The 21,909-nt window shown below is 40.9% G+C and overlaps 1 protein-coding gene across 1 annotated transcript in view; it reads right to left on the bottom strand.

The window, feature by feature from the left end:
• ankfn1a (ankyrin repeat and fibronectin type III domain containing 1a) overlaps positions 1-21,909 on the bottom strand; it is a 133,252-nt gene that overhangs the window by 40,720 nt on the left and 70,623 nt on the right. The window contains exons 9-12 of the mRNA XM_030755334.1: positions 16,302-16,512; positions 5,613-5,807; positions 4,064-4,177; positions 3,408-3,505 (exon numbers count right to left, since the gene is read on the bottom strand). Coding sequence (XP_030611194.1) covers positions 3,408-3,505; positions 4,064-4,177; positions 5,613-5,807; positions 16,302-16,512 — 618 coding nt within the window. The remainder of the gene's footprint in view (positions 1-3,407; positions 3,506-4,063; positions 4,178-5,612; positions 5,808-16,301; positions 16,513-21,909) is intronic.

Here is a 21,909-nt window from a genome sequence, read left to right on the forward strand (position 1 = left end):
GACTGTGTTTCATCCCTCAGATGTCCGTTACTGTGATGACTTTCAGCTCAGACTGAGGTCGTGTTCAAAGTGCTGTAAGAAGCGTTACAGGTCTGCAGGAAGGAGAGCATCTTCATGGCTTTTTCACAAAACCAATTTGCCTGCTTATTCATGCATTTAATGCTGGAACATTTCCTAGGTGCACATCTGAAAGAACTTTTCAAAAGGTTTGAAGAGATGCTGAAGAGACATTTCTTTGTTTTCTGTGGCAGCCAGTCCTTGAAAAATCACTCTGACAATGATGTTTACTCTGTTTTATATCATCAGGACATTTGTAGAAATAAACCCATTAAGAATTCTTTAATGCTGTAAAAGTTCATGAAAGCATAAGTGTTTTAACATTTGAAGAAAGTTCAGTTTTAAATGTCACTTTGCTGCTCGGCTGAATTTCGGTTTTAATTGGAGCCCCACAGGGCTGTGTGCTCAGCCCCCTCCTGTGCACCCATGAATCTGTTCCCAGAGAGAAGAGCAGCCAGGTGAAGACTGCAGATAAAATCAGCACCATCAGAATCATCAATCAGATTAGAGAAGGCTTCATATCAGGGGAACTTCTTACAGAAAACCCACAGCTGAGTTCCTGAGCTGAGTTCTTGTTAACTTCTACAGAAGAGCAGCAAAAGTTGCCTGAGTGGAAACATCACAAACTTCTACAGCAGTCTGCAGTGGGTGATTAGAACCAGGATCTAGGGCTGCAACAATTCCTGATTTGATTATAAAAAATGCTCGACACAAATTTGTTGCTTCGATGCCTCGTTTAAACTCTGCAGCACTCAAGTGTCACCAGGTAAGCATTAAAGCAGCATTAAAGTTCTCCATCACTGCAATGGATTTCCATCTTTGGAAAAACAAACCTTTGACACTGAGTGGATCATCGCTGACACATTTTTCCATGCCTCCACTGCTCTCTACACTCGTGTGTGTGTGTTGTGCTCACTGGGCTGAGAATTTCAGCTGTTAGATACTGGAACGTATCACTATCACCAGTTTGCTAGCAGGCGCTGCCATTAGCATTAGTGATCATTCAGTAATGACGGGAAAACCCCCCAGTCACACGTTCAGGTACCGAGGGGCTCCGGCAAAATATTTTTTATGCTTTAATCCCTGATTAGCGACTACAATTTAGTGTTAGTGGCAGTGGTGCAGTGGGTAGGTGTTGACAGTTCGAGCCCCTGTCCCTGCGCTGCATTGTGTCCTTGGGCAAGACACTTAAACCACATTGCCTAACAGTAGCACCGGTCTCTGGCTGCTTGATCACAGATGCTCGTCTCTGGATGAGTGATCTGGAACAATCATTTCGTTGTGTGCCTTGTGCGCACAATGACAATGAGTTGAATCTAACATCTAACAAATAGACCTGCAATAGAAACATATTTTGGAGGACACGTGTGAATACAAAGCATTACAACATTAAGCTCACACAGTCCCAAGTTTTTCAAAAAAAAGGAAATGAAAGGAAACATTTTTCTAGCATCCAAAGCAGCAGCGCTTTTCCCACCATTAAACCTTTACTGCTGCTCCATTAACCTACATTTGTTTCACAAGTGTAGTTTCACAAAAAAACTACAGATTTTTGTTTCACAAAAAATCTGTAGTAAATCTACGGAAGTTAAAATATGCAGATCAACTGTTAATAAGACAAAAAGACATGTATGCTGTGTACCTTACTGACTACAAATGTATCTAGTGTTTTGATATCTGTATATAGTGTTTTGATGCGTGTATGTGTGTGTATATGTATGCTTGTTGATATTGATATATATTTTATATATATAGTGTTTTCTATTCTATTTTATTTCGTTTGTTTTATTCATCCTTTCATTCTTCTCTGTACTGAGCTGCTGTAATGCACAAATTTCCCCGTCGTGGGATCATTAAAGTTGTATTTATCTTAAGTATTTCTTATTAATTTACTCGATTAATCAGTGCAATAATTGATAAAATACTAGATTACTAAAATAATCAATAGTTGCAGCCATACCAGCGTCCATGTACCAAACGTCAGAGTAGTCTCCGTCCTCAGGCTGTGAGACGGCTGAACTTCACCATGATCAGCAGATTTATCTTCATGACTTAAAGCTTTTCTGAGTAGCTTCTAGCCAAACTAACTTATTCTGCTAACATATTAACTATTAGCTCCCTAAGCTCACTTTGCCTCCTGGCTTGAAAAAAACTACCTGCAGTTATTTTGAGCTGTGCTGTGAGCCAGTCATTTGTTGGTGTTTGTTATTACTGAGGAGCAAATGTAACATCACAGACTGATAGCTCCCGTCTTTGTGGACATTTCACTTCTCACTGAGGTTGTTATAAATCTTTTGGCACTCATTTCCTGCTCTTTTGAATCTGACTGTCTTCTTCTTCTTTCAGCTGCTCCCTTTTTTCTTTTTTTTTTTTGGGGGGGGGGGGGGACACAGTAGATCATCTGCTTCCATCTTCGACCATCCCAGCATCGTCCTCTGTCACTCTCTGGCTTTGTTACCAGCAGGTCTGTTCAGTAATCATTCCAGGACAGCCAAATATTTAAATCCCTCTGAACGCCTCAGCCCTGACACGATGAATTCAGTATGTAAATCAGAGCTGGTTCACACTAATGTTAGAGAGTCTGAGAGCTTCTATTATTCGCCCACAGAGCGTCTCCAGCCCTTTCAGTGTGTTCTTCTCTGAAAGTGTTCAGGGTCACTGTAAAAGTTTGTGAAAGTTGGTGCTGCTCTAAATGGCAAACAGTGTATGCAGCATGCAGTGAAAACGAACGACTGCACAGCCTACAAATATCACAGATGCCAATCAGCACACACAACAGCAGAGCTGCAGGAATGAGGAAAGACTTTACCAAGATTAGAAAACACATGACTGAATCCAGCATGATGTAACTGAACACATCCATCACAGTGAGGGGTCACAGGGACCACACAGAAACAGTAAGAACATGAAGCACAGCACAGAGCTGAAACCCAGAAGACAGGACCTTAATGGTGGTGATGCTGGGGTCATGTGACCATGATGTAGTTTGTTTATAACCAAAACTTCTTGTGATTGCACTTAAGACTAAAAATCCCATAAAGGTGGCATCAATTTGTGGAGATGATCTTGCTGAAGAAAACAAATTGTATTTCCAGCAGTTCGTTTTCTACAGTAACTTAAAGCTGAAGCTTTTTATTGGCCCTCAGGCGCACCTGCTTCCTCAGGTGACTCTTTTCTTCCTGTAAATTTACAGCTTTAACCACTGAAAGTCTCTCTGCAGCTTCTCAGTTGCATCCAAAGCGAAAACTCCTGAACTAAACACAGCATACTGTGGTGAATGTGGAGCAGACAGACTGCAGTTTTTTGTGTTCTGGTCTGATAACTGTGTGGAGGAGGGATGCTCTTGTTACCGTGGTGAGGCCACTGATGGTGCACTTGAGGCTCTGCAGATTATCCAACACCATCTCTCCGGCGAGCAGTGAGAAATCCTTCAGGCAGCTCCACTCCACTGCAAACACATCGACAAACACAGCTTAATGTCCTCACTGCTGCCTCTGATCACCACTTCCTGTTCCTCCATGTACACGCAACATCCTGATGTGACCTTCAGGACCCGAAGCGATCAAATCTGATAAATCTGGAGTTTTAAATGGAGAAGCTTTAGAGAGATTTTACCATCACATTCATGTGCTGTAAACCTGTAAAATAACAACAAATGAGCTGGTCACTTTTTTTTTAATATGGTTATTATGACTCTTCTGATCCAAAGATTCACTTTGTTTTATAAAACAGCAAAGGGAAAAATCTTTACGTCAGAGAAACTGGAACAATCAATTATCCTTGTCCTTAACAGCTGCCAACTGATGGACTGAGTTTCATCTCTGAAATTCAAACATCATGTTACATCCTGCAAAATGATTTATGAATGACTCAAGGCTTCATCTGTGACTTTTTAGCCTTTCACACAGGGGAAGGCCCCTGTGTGTGTGTGTGTGTGTGTGTGTGTGTGTGTGTGTGTGTGTGTGTGTGTGTGTGTGTGTGTGTGTGTGTGTGTGTGTGTGTTCACCTCGGTACTTGGTCACCACAGTGGAGTTGAGACACTGCGGTTCCTGGAAGGTGACGGTCAGAGTGGTGCTACTGCTCACGCTCAGACGAACCATAGACGGGGCCTCCGGGGCACCTGAACAGGGGCACAAAGACGTGTGTTGCGCCGGTTAAAGGACTAAGCAGTGTTTCCTTTGCTGCTCTAAATGGTTTAAACTCAATATTTCTTTGACTGTGAGTCTGGCTGTCGCTTTCCAGAGCAGCTACAACATGAACACAAATTCCTGGAAAACTACAGTAATGTGTGGTCGACTTCCTGTTTCATATGTGATTAGTCACAAATCTTAAGCCCGCAGCTGAGTTGTGGCATGAAACCAGACCCTCTGTAAGTCTGCAGAACGACCCCTTGTTGAGCCTGAACATTTCACAACGAAACCAAAAAAGCCATGACAAACTGAAAGATCTCCACTCATGGACTCAGAACACAACAGTCCAGTTAGCTCTCAGGCAGGTGTGAGCAGGAGCTCGGAGAAGTAAAAGGAGCTCTTTAAACGAGACGTTTCCTCTCAGTTTGTTTTCAGCCTGCAGTTAGGATCTGATCATCAAACCAAAACACGATCATCTGATTCAGTGATGAATATTTACTATAGCCTGCTGCTTTCTGGACTCTGCCGTCTGTTTTTCTGGCAATTTGAATCTTCTAGAGACTCAAAAAAAAAAAACAAAATCTGAAATTTCTACACTGCATCACATTTATTTACAGATGAAGTTCCTGTTGGTCTAAATATACTTTTGTAATATATACCTGAGTATCAGCATAATGACTGCAAAGCTGACGTGGACGTGATGAAGCTGCTGTTGGAGGTAACGAGAGTCGAGGAAGGTCAAATTTTTTAAGTGAGGATACAGTCTCTTTGTTGCTTTAACTGACAATAACTTTGAACCTCAGGAGCTCCGTAATTCTATTTTATTGCGAACACATTCACATTTTTTAACACAATAAATGCACAACCTGTACTGCTGTGTATTTTCTTGTGTAATTTTTGCCACACAGGAGTTAAAAACAAGACAGCCCCCTGGTGATTGCATTGAAATTTCTTGCATTTGGTAGTAGTTGTAGCAACCAACTGGTCACCAACTGGTCACAGGTCTTTGAAGCAACCGTTTCAAAAGCAACACGACTGCAAATTTATTGCACACAGTTGCAATCATTTTGTTCCAGCCTTGATCTTCAAGACCTTTTTCTTTTTAAGAAAAGGTTTCGACATTGGTGGTCTTGTTAATCCCACCCGCTCTGAGCTCAGGAGTGCTCTGGATCCAGTTTTCCTGTTAGAGGCTATTTCCAAACTCACACTGACTGTTAGCAGCTTTAACATTTACCATCTTAGCATGCTAAAATTATATGGAACGCACTGAGCAGAAGGTTTACTGAACTACAAATCTGCTTCAAACGTCACACATGTCCATCTCAGGGTCTCCGAGTGCTCCTGGAAATCAAAGCTTTTCAAAGCCGCACAGGAAGTCACAGCAGGAAACACACTCACACAAAGGTGTCCAACGTGCAGACTCACGTGCATGCTGGAAGCCCGTCCTCATACGTTTGTACAGCTTGCACCTCCACTCCCACGCCCTCAGCTGCTTGTCTTTGTGGCAGGCCTCCAGCGAGAGGCCGTCCCTCTGAGCCTGAGCTGCCAAGTCGGCGGCCCGCCGCTCCGCCTCCACTACCAGAGAGTTCAGGTGAGCCTCACGACTCTCCACGCTCATGACTGCAACAGAAAACACACCAATTGATAAATCCAGTAAACTGAACCCAGTCAGAGAGAAAGAAAGTGGCAGTTTTCTTGTGCCTTCAAATAGACCTCCCCCTCCTGCATCCATTATCAGCGTGTAAAACCTCATTACAAGTTTAAAAATATTTTATACTATTTTACTGATTGCATGAAGAATACAGTGATGTCACCATGTAAATGCATTTAAAGCTACAGTGAGGACCAAAAGTTTGTGGACAAACAGTTTTTGTACTTTTCCATCACAGTAGATTTTAAATTTAATGTCGGGGTTTAGTTTTCATGCTTCGCTGGCCGAATGTGGAGTCATGTCTCCTGTTAGTGGAAGAAAAAGCAGTTTGTGGAGGAGTAGGAGTTCATCTCTGCTGAGTCCACGGCCAACTCGCCTTTAGAGACAGACAAAAGGAGAACGTAGCAGAGCAAATCAGAGCCCGAAACATGGAACCTTCTTCTGAGCAAGAGATCATAAAAGGACCAAAGTTAAAGAGAGGGAGACTGAGAAGAAGGTCGAAAGTAAAGAAATAACAAAATCTTTTCCATCACAGCTTGGGTCTTTTAATTGACTGTGCAAAAGTCTTGAGCCACCCCACAGTTCTTTATATTTTGCTGGATAAATAGGAAATAGATGCAGCAATTTATAGAAACATTTGCAAACATACATGAAAAAAACAGCATATAAGACAAAAACAGAGCCTGTACAGTTCTAATCTGCTTATAAGTTAATATTTGGTATGACCACCTTCAAGGCTTCCTTGAAGGTGGCCTCCTTCTGGCCATGTCCTAGCGGGAGGAGGCCCTGAAGTAGACCCAGGACACGTTGGAGAGATTATAGACTATATTGTCAAAAGTATTCACTCGTCTGCCTTCACACACATATGAACCTGAGTGACATCCCATTCTTAATCCACAGGGTTTAATATGATGTCAGTTCACCCTTTGCAGCTGTAACAGCTTCAATTCTTCTGGGAAGGCTTTCCACAAGGTCTGGGAGTGTTTATGGGAATTTCTGACTATTCTCCCAGAAGCACATTAGTGAAGTTAGACACTGATGTTTGATGAGAAGGCCTGGCTCACAGTCTCTGCTCTAATTCATCCCAAAGGTGTTCTATCAGACTGAGGTCAGGACTCTGTGCAGGCCAGTCAAGTTCTTCCACACCAAACTGGTTCATCTATGTCTTTATGGACCTGCTTTGTGTACTGGTGTGCAGTCATGCTGGAACAGGAAAGGGGCCATCCCCAAACTGTTCCCACAAAGTTGAGAGCATGAAATTATCCAAAATGTCTTGGTATGCTGAAGCATTAAGAGTTCCCCCCCTCCACCAAACTTTACACTTGGTATAACGCAGTCAGACAGGTACCGCTCTCGCGTCAACCGCCAAACCCAGACTAGTCCATCGGATTGCCAGATGGAGAAGAGGGACTTAGAAAAGAGAGACCTAATGTTTAATAACCCACATTTAACTATTTTACTCTTTGGTGCAGTTAAGGATGCTATATTGTTTTTTTTTTTCTTTTTGAATTTTTATGCTTCAATTGTTTTTTGCTGGTTTTTGGTTTGTTTGTTGGTGGTCTGGGAGCAGGCACCATCTATGGGGATGGGGTTTTGGAGGGATGACAGTAGGTGAAAAGCTGCAGAGAGGCGTGTATGACTGCATCTCTGCTTCCTGGTCTCAAATCTGGATACTCACATTTTGGACACTAATCAGATTTCCTTCTGTGTCACCTGGTCTGGGCCTTGGAAGACAAGGCTGCTGGTGGAGAGCTAACTGTGGCTAAACTACCTTGGTCAGCACTGATTAGAGGGGCCTGGCTAGCTACAGGATTTTCCAGGGTGCTGAGCTGGATTTTTAGTTCACTGAGCCTGGCCTCCAAAACTACAAACAGGCTACATTTATTACAAGTACTATTACTGCTAAAGGAGGCTGAGGAGCAACTAAACATCTGAAACACAGAGCAGGAAAGTGCAGGAGGGACAGGAGAAGTAATATAAGTAACACAAGAAATATCACTGTGCTCTGTTAACAGGAACAGGAAGTGATATGATACTGCAGTGAGAGGCAACACCAAGTAAAAGCGCCACCAACCAGAATCCTGAAACAACTGTCTCACTGAAAAGCACTGCCTTTTGCACAGTACTGTAACTTTTAAAGTGCGTTAAAAAACAGGTCCTAATGAAACCTGACAGTTGGGACTGAGCCACAAAGTCCAGTATCTGCTTCTAGAGCAACAGAGAGGATATCTGGCCTTTGATCAGCTCAGACTGCAAACATTGCTGCACATCATTTTATCACATCATTCCTCAGGTTGCTGTTGTTACTGAGTTTCTCCAAGAGCATCTAAACTGCCTTCAGTATCATCATCAGCACTGAGAAACAATGACTGGCATGTTTTTAGAAGTTGAGCATCAGCCCTGAAATCGTTATGCAAATATGTTTGGAAGACTGTGAAGCCTTTGAGGATGGAAACACACCCTGATTCACATTACATTTTTATTTTTTGACTGGAAATATATCCAGCATCTCTGTGGAAGCTGTTTGATGTTTCCCCCCTTCACCCGAGCGAACAGTGACAGCAGAGCAGTGGTATGAAGTATGACGGGAGCATTCATCAGAAAACACAGCTCCGTGTGTGTTCCTCCACATTTGTCACGGTAAAACGCTCAGCGAGCTGCCAGCCCGCCCAAACACTGCTGCTTTACTGCGACGCCGCTCACGCTGCCGTCCAGTTCTTAGTCATGGACCGTGACAGCAGCATAAACAAACAAATAGCAGCAAACAAGAACACCCTCATTCACACACACACACACACACACACACACACACACACACACACACACACACACACACACACTGAGTGTGTGTGGCTCTGTCTAACCTGCTGTATATGGAGATGTTATGAAAGCGAGTGAAAACGAGCCTGTGAGGAGAGATCATTTCAGCTGCTGTTGACATATTCTGAAGCCTGAAAAACAAACCAGATTATCCAAAAAATAAACCAGAGGATGATTTAAGCTTTAATTACCTCAAAGCAGGACCACGTGACACTTTCAGTACCTGAAACTATTATTAACAATGTTCATGGGTTAAATGCTGATAAGACTGATAAGAAAACCAAGCATCAACCTTTGAGGGTGCCTACCAGAGGCTCCAGCAGTGAGTCAGTCCCCATAGGCTCCAATGGTATAATGTCCAACTTTACAGCAGACTTAAAAATGTGTACAGGCTGCTTTTAATTACTAGTACTAACAGACTGTCCAAGAAGACTGAGCTCTGGTTTTGGTGAGTGAAATTTTATGATTTTATTTGGGTGTTAGTTAGCACTCCACATTGTCCAAATATGTTCACTTCTGACTCCAAAAACCCAACATGGACGTGGTTATGGAGGGGATTATACTCTCTGCATTCGTGAGTACACTTAGGTCCCAGTAACATAAATTTCGTGAGCACAAGTGTTCGTGTAGATGTCCACACGCCTGCCTGTCCGTATCCATAATGGAGTATAATCAAGGGTTAAGGCTTCAATATGCAGAGTCCAAAACCAATGAGTGATACCACGGCGGCTGCTTCCATGTTTTTTTACACAGTGATTCAGAAGTGTCTGATTGGTTTATTGACATGTGATGCAACATAATGGAGCTATAGCTGCCGAGAGGTTTAGTGAAGAGCAGCATTTTCTTCAGTGTGGGAGGGGTCAGCAACAGCTCTGCAGAAGGTAAATATCAGTTTATATGCTGACGACTCTCTGATTTATGTTCCCATCCTGCCAGCAGCCTCTCTGATCTCTGATTAGAAACTTTAAAGAAGATATGAAACAGCACATTTTAGCAGGTTTATTCAAAATTCAGTATTTTTATTTTAACAAAGATTTTGGATTAAAACTTACATGTTAAATTATATTGTTGTTAATAATATGATGTTGTGCCACTGACTACTTTGGTAGGTTGGTTGAATAAAACACTAGCAGTTAGATTGGAAAAATGATAAAAGATGAAGCATTATGGCTAACTGATGCAACTAGCTACCTATGAACCAACAGTTACTGGTTTAGAGACAGAGAGTGAAAGTGGAGAGACCATCCTTGGTTTTTTAACCTAAAGTTCATTGCAGCAGCCTGGGCCACTATAAAAAATTACCCCCTTAGACTGCTTTTTAGTTTTAGTTTCCCTGTTTTCCAATGAATCATTGGTTCTGTCACTGGCTAGCTAACATAAACCAATGGAGGACAACTAACAGCAACTAACCAACCAGGAGTGGTTAGTGTCATATTCTATCATATTCATAGTGTCGTATTCTACATGAGAACATGACGGAGCTGCACATGCTCTAAAACCTGTAACTTAAAACACTTGAGACACTCCCAGACAGTGTTTGTTAAGAGTAGGTGTTTATGATGTAAACTCTGCTATACTTGCAATGTTTCATTTCCTCTTTAAAATTCAAACTACAGATGAAGAAATAGACCACTAGTTTTCTATTACAAGTTCCAGCTCCAGACAATCTCACAAACTCTAGAAAACAAATGTTGACTTTCAGCCACAGCAAAGGAAAGAGCAGTCACGGCTTCCAGAAGTTGCTCTAGGTTCTGAAAGTCTTAAGTGTGTCCCGAAACAGGCTCAGCTAAAAAAAAACATCCAGAAATGCATCATTAGTGCTAACAATGCTCACTGATGATGATGATGATGATGGTGGTGGTGGTGGCGATGATGATGATGGTGGGTTTAATTGTGTACAGTGACTCGTGTGTTTACTGTTTGACTGAGCGATGTAATCTGAGTGATGCTCTGCAGACACACGAACCAAATGCAGTTCACTGCTGGTCTGATCTGGTTAATTGGTGTGTTGTAATGAAGAGATGCTGTTTGCTCTTTTCAAACACTGAAATGAGTAAAGCTCGCTTTGTGATTTTAACTTCAGCCTTTATGTGTCACATCACTACTTATTAAACAGTCCTACTAAGAGCTACAAGCTTGAACAGATTACAAGGGTACCATAATTGGACAGAGTGCCATCCTTTGAGCACTTACTGTTGGAAACAGCACCCGCACATTAGAAACCAGGAGGTCCAATTTCCTGCTCAGCTCGACCTGTCAGAGCTCAGTTAGCTGCTAACTGAACAGCTAACTGAGAAGGCTGTAAATTAAGAGGCTGCTGAAACACAGACACACAGTGTGTGTGTGACGGGATGGGAAAGGTCCCAACATAAACCATCCAACCCCCCCGGGGGCAACAAGGAGCCTCATAAAGCATCACACAGCCAATGTAGGTGTGCACAGGGAGACACACAAGAAACAAAACACACAAAGTCCCAGTGAAACATCACACTGACATACACACACACACACACACACACACACACACACACACACACACACACACACAGACATGAGGGCGTTGCATTAACCTACATTCCTTTCCTGCACACAGAAACATCCCAGCCCTGCACACACAATCACATCACCTGTTCCTCCTGGATTTGATGGTGAGGCTGATCACTGTACGCCACACTGAGACACCTGAGCAGGTGAATATCCTCCTCTCATCTCAATAATGCTTCATTTACAGTTTTATGGCTTTATTTATAGTCACAACGAAAACGAAACTTTGAGCGCACCTCAGGATTTATCTGACTGTACCTCCTATTATCACTGTCTCCTTTTTAAATTTTTTTTTTTTTTAAATTATAAATCAGCACATTTCTGAAGCTGGACCAAAAAAATGTGTACCTGTTGCTGTTAAGTGCACTGAGCCGTTGGTAGTGGGCTGAACAGCCCCATGTTAGCACTTACTGTAGAAACTAAATGCTGGTTTTACATCTTTGTGCAATTACTGATGAATAAATCAGTGCCGTTCATCATAATACACGTTAGTGACAAAACATCTCACAAGTTAATCAATGAGCATTTACATTGAGATATGATTCTGCTGGCAGTAACGTTGGCACAGTTAGCCAGCTCGCTGTAAGTCTGAAAATGGCCCTGGGAGTTGGAATACATTATAGACTGGATTTTACTACATGAGAGATAAATATCATTTAATCATTTGGAGAGATTTAAGTAACTTAAGTTTTTTTTTTTTTTTTTTTACATATTTTTATTTGTTATTAATAAAAGTAAAAAGTTACAAAATTATTTCAATATGTGACTTTTTCTGCTTTACAGACATGCAGTGAAGGGTTAAATATAGAATTTAAAGCACACACTCATATGGAAACTGAGCAGGTTAAAACACACACACACACACACACACACTCAGAGCGGGCTGACGGGTTTACTTGGCACTTGAGGAATGACATAAACAGTGAGCAGCCGGCCCCTGGAGGGGAACAGCGGCTGTGTTTACTCTGTGTTTGTTTACAGGGATTGTGCTGCCGCCCAGAGTCCGGCCTGCTGTTTGGAGAGCTTTCATGGCCCTGCGGCCTCGCGGCACAATAAATCACTTAGCTGTAATTGCCCCGGCGTTACATGCATCATTGGAAAAGTTAAACCATTAAACGACAAACCTTGTTAAAGCCGTTCAGCGGGGAGTCACGCAGGAGGGCGACTCGCTGTGAAGTAGCCACTGTTTCTCCTCCTTGCCACCACACAGAGGGGGCTGATGGGGTATGAAAGTAAGAACCACCTGTCTTTGTATGGAGGACAACAGGGGGACTGATGGTGAGGAAAACTGTGTGTGTGTGTGTGTGTGTGTGTGGCTAAACAGGCCTGATTAGGTACAGCAGAACCCAACATGATCCATCCTGTACATGTTATACTTCTATCTTTGTGAGGACCCTCATCATTGCAATTCTGCATCATCTTAAGATGCATTCCTATTGGTTGGTTTGTAGACAACAGCTGCAGTGTGAGATTTACATCCAGCCTGTTTCTGACCTTTACTGGTCACCTTTGAACCCTTCTCATTGTGCAACGTGGGCTCTCCATTTTTAAGCTCTCACGTGTACAAAGGTTCTGATTTTAGGCACCACAAACCTCCTGCTGCACATCATCCACTGGGCTGAGCATTTTCGCCACTACCAGCTGACCATGATGACCAAGAGCTGCTTCATCGTCCTTTCAGACCATCATCTCCAAAAGAAACTTCATGCTCAGTCACGCAGTGAATGAGACAAGAAACCACCAGGAAAGAATCCACTGAGCTCAGCTGAGCTCACTTCCTCAGACTTCTATACAATCAGAGGAATCATTAGAAAAACTGCAGGTTTAATGTACCTCATCATTTCTATAGCTGTGCACCGTACATCTTCAAACCCCCTGTCACAGATGTCCTTGAGGTCTATCAGAGTAAAAGCCTCTTCTATCATGACTCTGAAAGAACTTCTTAAAACCCAGCTGATCTCCACGGCCTGTTCTTAGTTATTGCTGCCTCCTCTGCAATCACTGCCACCATTACTCTCTGTTCTTGCGCTCTTTGTTCAGTACTTGTACTGCAACCTACTATTATTATTATGATGATTATTTCACACAGGCTGCAGTCTCAAATGGTGCAATAAATGGAGCTCAATTCAGCCTCTGTTCGTTTTCCTTCATCATCACTGTGAGCTGCTCTGTAATTTTACCGTCTACAAATCAGTTTAATTGTTTTCCTGCTAACATTCAGACTGCTGTCACTCACGTACAGCACTTTGAATTCACTGAGCTGTATGAAAGGTGCTGAACAGCTCGATCCTGGTCCCTGCACGGTTACATCACAAACGCTTCCTTTCGCTGTTCTGGAAGAATCAGCTGTCTGTGCAGTGAACAGTTACAGTTGTTATTCCCTCAAATAACAACCACGGAAAATGTCACGTTTAGAGGTTTTTGTGCAGCATTTTCTGTTCATTACTGGAGCTTCAAAGTTGATTTTTATATGAAGCTGTTTGTGGTGACTGCTGTTGAAATGTTTTCATCTGCAGAGGGAGGCAGGGTTCATGTTAACAATGCAGACAAGACAAAAGGAATAAATGGCTACGTTCACACTGCGGGCCTTAATGTTCAATTCTGATTTTTTTTTGTGAAATCTGATTTTTTTTTCTGTGTGCCGTTCACATTTCCAAATATATGTGACTTGCATGCTCAGTGTTTGCAGAAGTAAGCATGGATCAGGACACAGAATAGTGACGTTTGTCAAGTATCGATAACCTACAGGTCGGATGAATGCGACCTGGCCGTACAGACACAGGTCACATTTGAAAAGATCAGATATGTATCGGATTTAGGACCACATGTCCAAGTGTCCTGGGTCGCATTTGTAAGAATCGGATCTGTGTTTTTCAGACTGTCATGATAAGATCAGATACAGGGCGCACGAGGGCAACAAACTCGGATTTGGGTCACTTCAGGCTGCAGTGTGAACGTAGCCTCTGATAATGATCTCTTGGTTAGATTTATCAGATTTACCTTCTGTGTGTAAAATTTTATTCTATATTGATCCAGTGAATCAAACAAATAGTGACGTCTCCTTTTGGGTAACACTTTAAAAAAAATGGCTGAGTTGAGTTAGTTAAGTTAATTTACTGTTAATAGTTATTGCTTTTGGTATTTTTGCCTGTTTGCTAAAAATATTACAGCAAATATATATATATATATATATATATATATATATATATATATATATATATATATATATATATATATATATATATATATGAAATAAAATTTTATTTTATGTTATTTTTATTGTTTACTGCTTCAGTCCCTCTTCTATTTTTAATATATAGAGCTTTTGTTGCACTCCTTTGAGCCATGCATAGTTTTAGTGTATAATCTGAACAACAACCATCTGTAGCACGTTTAGGCTGCCATACAGCTCTGCAGCCACTGAGAGTCCTTCCTGTGTTTAATTAAAACTATTTTGATCATGAATAGATCATAGAGCAGCATAATAGGTAAAATAAATAAACAAAGTGAAGAAAAGCCACTCCTGCTGCCGTAGGGTGAGAGGCAGGCCTAACACACAGAGACAGACAACCATTCACACACACATTCACACCAGGTAACCTAACCCCACTAACTGCATGTCTTTGGACTGTGAGAGGAAGCCGGAGAACCCCAGAGAACCCACACAGGCATGGGGAGAACGTGCAAACTCCACACAGAAATGTAATGTACGAGTTGCGTGTTTTTACAGTTGGAGAGTGTAAATAATGATTCAAAACTGTGATCAGTACAAACCAGAACGTTCTTTTCCATGTTCAGCAGCCACGGGGAGCTGCAGGTTTGTGATGCCTGCATTATGTATCACAGCTCATAAAAATCATAACAATCACATTCTGATCACATTTTAAGCACTTAACTGATAAATGATGTTACGGTTTAATTCAAGTTGAATTACTGATCAGTCAGGCCTCACTCAGCATTTAAGTCAGAGCTACAAACTTCCCTCCTGACAGAGGAGATCAAAAACCATCCAGCTGATGTTGGCTGGTTTACCATTCAGCCGTTTACCAGTTAGTAAAGATTATTAATCATTTCATGGGTTGCAAAAACAAACCTGATTAAAAAGTGAATCATTTAGTTTTTTCCTGAAGAAATCTTTTCAGGAAAAAAGTTTTTTTTTCAGTATTTTCTGTTTATTGCATTAAAAGATTTCTTCTGAGAAGAAGCTGTTTGTGGAGGGGGGCAAAAAACAGGTTTCAGAGATGTATTTATCCAAGAAAAGAACCGACTGAACCCCCGTCAATCCTCCGACCACCTCTATTTGGAGTTTTTATTTAACATCTGAATTATTGAGTCACAAAATAGTTTGAAAGATACAGCTGCAATTGTTTGAGCTTCCCTGAGGGGAATCTGCAGTAATCCCCCACCCCCCACCCACCCCCGCGCCTCAATGTACACTATCAAATAAAGCCACAAAAGGAAAAAAGGAACACACTGTTTTCTGCCTCAGCGCAGCTCTCCGACACTACAAAAACCCAACAATCCCACATCTGACCTCAGCGTCCTGCTGACAAGCCGCGTCGACAGTAATGGGACGTCGGCCCTGACCGGCTCACCCGTAAATTAGGTTTCTGTCTGTCAGACTAAAAGGTCAGACGGGGCACAGAGCCATCATGTGTGACAGCTGAGAAAGAGCCGAACTACCGATGGGGAGATAAGCCCTGACTGAGGAGTCTCCCAGCCTGTTGTGCTGTAATTGGCTTCATTGCTGCAGGCTTCGAGTGTTCGATAAGGGCACCTGCTCGCTGAGCTGAAGCACAGCACTCGACACACTTTCAACCTTTGAAAGCACAAGTGTCACGACAAGATGTCCTGATCTGCCAGCACCTGATTTTCATTAGGTTTTAGGGCCTTTTGGAACCAAAGAGCTCCAAAGATTTCCTGACATGGCATAAAATAATTCATGCAGAAGACTTTTATTTAAAAAAATACTAAAAATCAGACACCTGTGTGTGGTGTAATCTGGCTCTCATTTGAACTGCTTTCAGAGCTCATTAAGTTGTGCCTCCTTTTAGATAATCACCGTCTGCCTGATGTGTAAACAGCCGTGGCGTACTCACAGTGGGGACTCTCTTTGCCGCCGGCCTTCAGCAGCAGCTTGGCGATGGGCGTGTTGTTGGTCATGATGGCGATGTCGAGCGGCGTCAGGCCCTGGCTGTTGGGGGTGTTCAGGTCCAGTTCCTCAGCCGAAAACTGGTAGAGAAGGATCTGCACCGCGTCCAGGTCCTGCTGCTCCACCGCCTCGAAGATGCAGTCGCTGCCCTGCATCGTCTGAAAGGGAAAAGCGAGCATCGCGTTGGTCACATGATTTTATGATGTCTCCAGTACCTCCAGCATCCAGTAAGCAGACATTAAACACAAAAACACATCAGCTGTTTAAACCGAGAACTCTGAGGTTGCCCGTTTTACACCCAATCATGTCACTAATCAACCTCATTAGTTGGCAAATCTTCCACCAGCTGTTTTTTTTCCCAGTCTGAAACCTGTTGCTGGTATTTGATAAAAATGAACAAATAGTCTTTAAATAAAAAAACATTTGATGAGTTTTGAAACGGCAGCTCTTCTTCTGCAGGTGAGGGTTACTGGAAATTCTTGCAGGTTTGGAGGAGCAGCAGCAGACTGATCTACCTACTGATGTGGAGCTGAAGCCACAGACCTGCTGATTCACCAGCTTCAGTCCACACATGAAGCATCTTTGACACAAATCCTCTTCAGGCCCCTCAAGGACATCACTGCGTGAAATATCCACAGATGAAGTGTGTGCAGGATCATGTAGTTACCATGGGAACAGGCGTGCAGGAGTTTCTCTTATCAAACAAGAAGGAAAACAGAGGTCTGAATATTTTATCAGTGAGCGGCCAAACAGAAACTGTCCTCCTGTAGCGTTACACCTCTTTTTCTTCATGTTTCTGCTGTATTTTCACTAAAAATGCTGAGTTAGTCTCAAATAACAAAACTCTGTTTCTCTTGGTGACCAGAGAAGATCAATAAAGGGCAAAATGACCCTCTTAACAAGGCAGGTGAGGGGGGGGTCACATGACACTTCCCCAGCAAAAGGATCAATATTATGGATCATTTTGTCATTTATCTAAAGAAGAAGCAGCTAAAGAGTAAAAGAGGCTTTGTGTGATGTGATTTTTTTGTGCTGTGGACGTTTAGGTGAGCTGATATTATTTAACCTGTCAGTGGACACTCAGTCTGAGCAAACATACATTCAGCTTTAAATGAGCTCCAATGAATTTGCTTCCATCTGCTTTTAAAACTTTAAAACTCATTTCACTGAATGTGTTTCTGAATGTGTCACAGCGAGCTGCTCAAGCTGCTAACAAAAAGCAAACAAAGGTGCAGAAACAAGAGAGAAGGACCTGACGGAGCCACAGAAACACTTGTTTCTTGTTTAGTGGATTAAATAAAGATGACTGTGATGATTATGATGACAGGAGTTGTCATTTATCAAAACTAAAAAATATAAATAATTAGTTTAATTTAGTTTCTAACTATGCTTTAATTACACTATTTTAATATTATATATATATATATATATATATATATATATATATATATATATATATATATTTTATTGATTTTATTTTATTTGTTTTTATTTTAATTACACTAATTATATTATAATTCTTTTAATACTTCATTTTTAAACCTAAACTGTAATTAAACTTTATTTTAATTACAACACTGCTAGACTTTTAAAAAATTATTCTGTAATATGTAATGTAAATATGTAATGTATTATGACATGAATAAATGTAACTAATGTAGTACTACAGACTGTACTTTATTAAACACAAACATTTAATTAAAAATAATTCCACTTGAATATTTAAATTACACTGTACTTATTTAAGTATATTAGTAAGTAGTAAATTATGGGATTTATAATTAAACTTTACTTACACTGAATTTCTTAAATAATGTATTCTGTAATTGAACTTTAAATTATAATTACAACATTTCACTGGAATTTTTAATTTTTTTTTTTTTGCATTTTTGGCCACAGCGGCTTTTATGGGCAGTGGAGAAAGACAGGAAATGGAGGAAAGATACAGGGGAAGACACGCGGGCAAATTGGCGACGGGCCGGGACTCGAACCCGCGCCGCCCGCACCGCAACACGGCATATGTATGTGGTCGCTGGCTTCACCACTAAATTTTTACTTACACTGTATTTATGACAGTTCTAATTGCACTAGACTACTGACTAAACTATACTACTGTAATTGCACTAATTTATTATAATTACACTATAATGTATGTCAATCACAATGTATTTATACTGTAACAGTTATATTTATGATAATTACAATGTAGCTACACTGTAATAAATGAAAACTACACTTAAGGCTTCAAATTCATGTATAACTACACTATAATTAAACTCATTATAAATAAACTATTAATACATTAACTTATTAATGTAACAATTATGACATTTACTTTTACATTAATATTAATAATTAATAAGAACCAGACTGTATTAATTTCAAACATTTCAAAAACACTAATTATTTATAATTACACTTTAATTAACTGTATTTTTAACTACAATACCAGAATTACTATAGTATACTAAATTTTTAAATAAAATTTGTACTTTATTTTAATTACAGTAATTAAAATATGCTTTACATTATACTAGAGTTACACTGATTTATTGTAATAATTATGTATACTTGCACTGTAATTAATAATAAAATGACTGCAATCCTAAAATTCATGCATAAATACAATAATTAATAATAATTGATAATTAATTAATAATAATTACACTTTAATTCATTGTAATTACACTGCGTTCTCAGTTTTGGTTACATGGTATTTATACTACTTTTCCAAACAGGCCATGTATATTCACCACTGGAAATAGAGAAAAACTAATTTTTAAAACATTTCCTCCACACAGCAGATGCCAAACTAAAGTTGCAGTGAGCTGGGAGTTGGATGAAAAGCTGCATGACAAGAACAATGTGTTTGCCTGCTCAGCCTTCAGAGGCTGGAAATGGCTCCTCTGTTTACTTCATTTGTGTCTCTGTAGACGTGACAGCAGCGAGCGGATATGGAAAACATTTTAATTCATTCTTTGTCACGCTGGTGCTGACAATTCATGTCGGCTTGAAGAATTATAGTGAAAATCCACAGCGGTGGCGGCGGCTCTGCCTTGCTTTCTTTCAGGTTTATCACAAAGTGTGTGAATAGAGAACAACACATCCTGCAGGTCTGGTTTGTGGCTGTTATCAGTGAGTGTGGCACCACACTGAGTTACAACTCCAGAAACTGCAAAGCCTTTAACAGAACGCACAACTGGTTGGTGCAGATGGAGCTGCAGACTCTGAGTCTATGTGGACACTGTTTAAGCATTTTAACGCTGTTTTTCAAATAGTTTCAGACTGGATCAACACTCAGGTTTAATTCCAGATTTAGCAGTAGTTTTGGACTGGTTTAACTTTCAGAGGAACTCTGAAAACTTGCTACAGATTTTCATGTGAATTTGAGCTTTAAGTCTTTTTGGATGTGCATGGGTCCTGGACTTTGTGACTGTGCTGACTTGGTTTTTATATTGATTTGGGGATGATTCAGATTTGGATTTGAACTTCATTTTGGAGTTGATTTTTGGACAGGCTTCGGGCTGATATAGAAAATGGTTTTGGAGCATCTTGAAGAAGTTCCCACAGTTGGATGTTGGATAATGTTTTGAAATGTTTTGAAATTTTAGATTTCGAATGACTTTTAGACTTTGTTTTGGGGCTCCTTGGACAACTCATTTCAGTTCTCTAAATGACGTTTTGCCCTTTCTTTGATTGGACTGCATTGATTTAACTTCCTGGGGGGCTTTTCACAGTCAGTTTTTCACAGTCAGTTTTTCAGTGAATTTAGTCTCTCTCAGCTTGATATTAAGACTTTTAGACTAAACTGGGAGGACCTGATGTCAGTGGAGATTCACCTGTGACTGGTTTTGGACAGTTTTTTTGGTCTGATTTAGAATTTGGTTTTGGAGTATCTTTGGGAATTTACTGTAATTCTTCTGTGGAAATTGGACATTGTTTTTTACCACCTTAATTTGTCACTTGTCACAGCTTTTTCAGTAGATTTAGTTTATCTCAGTGTCTTCTGTCTCTTCACATTACTCCTAATGACTGACATCACTCGTCTGTCATTGTGGTTTTGGAAGAGTTTACCATCTTGCAACAATTTTTTCTTTGGATTAAATCTGTCCAGGTGTCTTCTGTGTCTTCATGTAGCCCAAGTTCTTGAGATTGGGAGTTTGTGGGGTCTGGACCATTTGCTGGAGGGCTCTTTGTGAAGAACTGACTGGATTTTTGCACCTGTTCTGCTGCCAAACAAATCTGGACAATCTGATGGTGGTCTCAAGATTTCGATTCTAAACACTAGACATTTTGGACTGATTTAAGATGCATTTTCAGAACACTGAACATGGTTTTGAACAGTTTTTTTTAGAATAAAGTCTCATTTAGCATCTTGATTTTTGTACTCATTCTAGGCTGATTTTTGGAGCATCTTTCTGTGGATTTAGTCTGTATAGGTGTGTCTGTCTCTTGAGAAAACTTTGGTCAGACAGGATATTGAGATGAGAAGTCTATAAGGTCCTGACCATTTGTTACATGATTTCTCATAAAGAAGAAACTGGCTGTGGGTTTGGGCAAGTTTTCCTGCTTCAGTAAGATCGTGGATTAGGACAAGGATTTTGAAGCATTATTGATAGTTAAAAAATAAGTTTGGGCTGATGTAGGACTTTGTTTTGAAGCATCTACGAGAAATTGCCATGGTCCGTGCCACGGACACTGGGACATGTTTTGACCTGTTTTTGGTTGGGTTTTGGATTTCATTTTAAAATCTTGGTTTTTGAACTGTTTTCGTGCTGTTTTAGAACTTGGGTCTATAAATTATTCTGAACTTGGTGCTTTGTAGATACCACAGATGGTTTTGAACTAGTCTGGAAATTTGTTTGGGACTGATTTACTGTCTTGATTTTTTGTTCTGATTCTAGCTCGATTTACAGCTTGGATTTGAAACATCCTTGAGAACTTGCCCCAGCTGTTCAGTGGATATTGAACCATATTTTGGATGTTACTTTAGGCTCTGTTTTGGATTGGTTATTTTTTTTTTTTGTGTTTTTTTCTATATTTAGCCTTCTTCCTCTGTCTCTACAACCTCAGACTGACTCCAGCTCAGACTGTCTGTGGGCCATCTGTTGCAGGACTTGTTGTGAGGTTGGGCTCCTGCAGAATGAACCTGGGTGACCTTATGATGGTAGAGATTCAGGTTCTGAACACTGAGTAAGCCTAAAATGTGAGCAGAGTTCTGCATATCGATTTGTACGCGCTGTACTCTGAGCCTTTTGTTTCCTCCCCTCCTCCCTCGTCCGTCTCTTTGTTTCATGTCTGCTGCTGTGGCTGGTTTGTAAATGTCAGCAGGCTGGCAGAGAGAGTTCTGGAAAGCTTTCCACACACAAACACACACACACACACACACACACACGTGCAACATGACCTGTAACACTTGTCACACATGATGAGTCGCAGTGACCAACTGTTTCGCAGGGCAGCAGGAAGGACGTGATGATGGCAGCAGACAGAGAGAGAAGAGACTGAGAAAAGATGGAGAGCTGCTACACAGCGAAACCAAATTCTCTCCCAAG

Source organism: Archocentrus centrarchus, chromosome 19, assembly GCF_007364275.1.
Source record: "Archocentrus centrarchus isolate MPI-CPG fArcCen1 chromosome 19, fArcCen1, whole genome shotgun sequence".
Taxonomy (NCBI): Eukaryota; Metazoa; Chordata; class Actinopteri; order Cichliformes; family Cichlidae; genus Archocentrus; species Archocentrus centrarchus.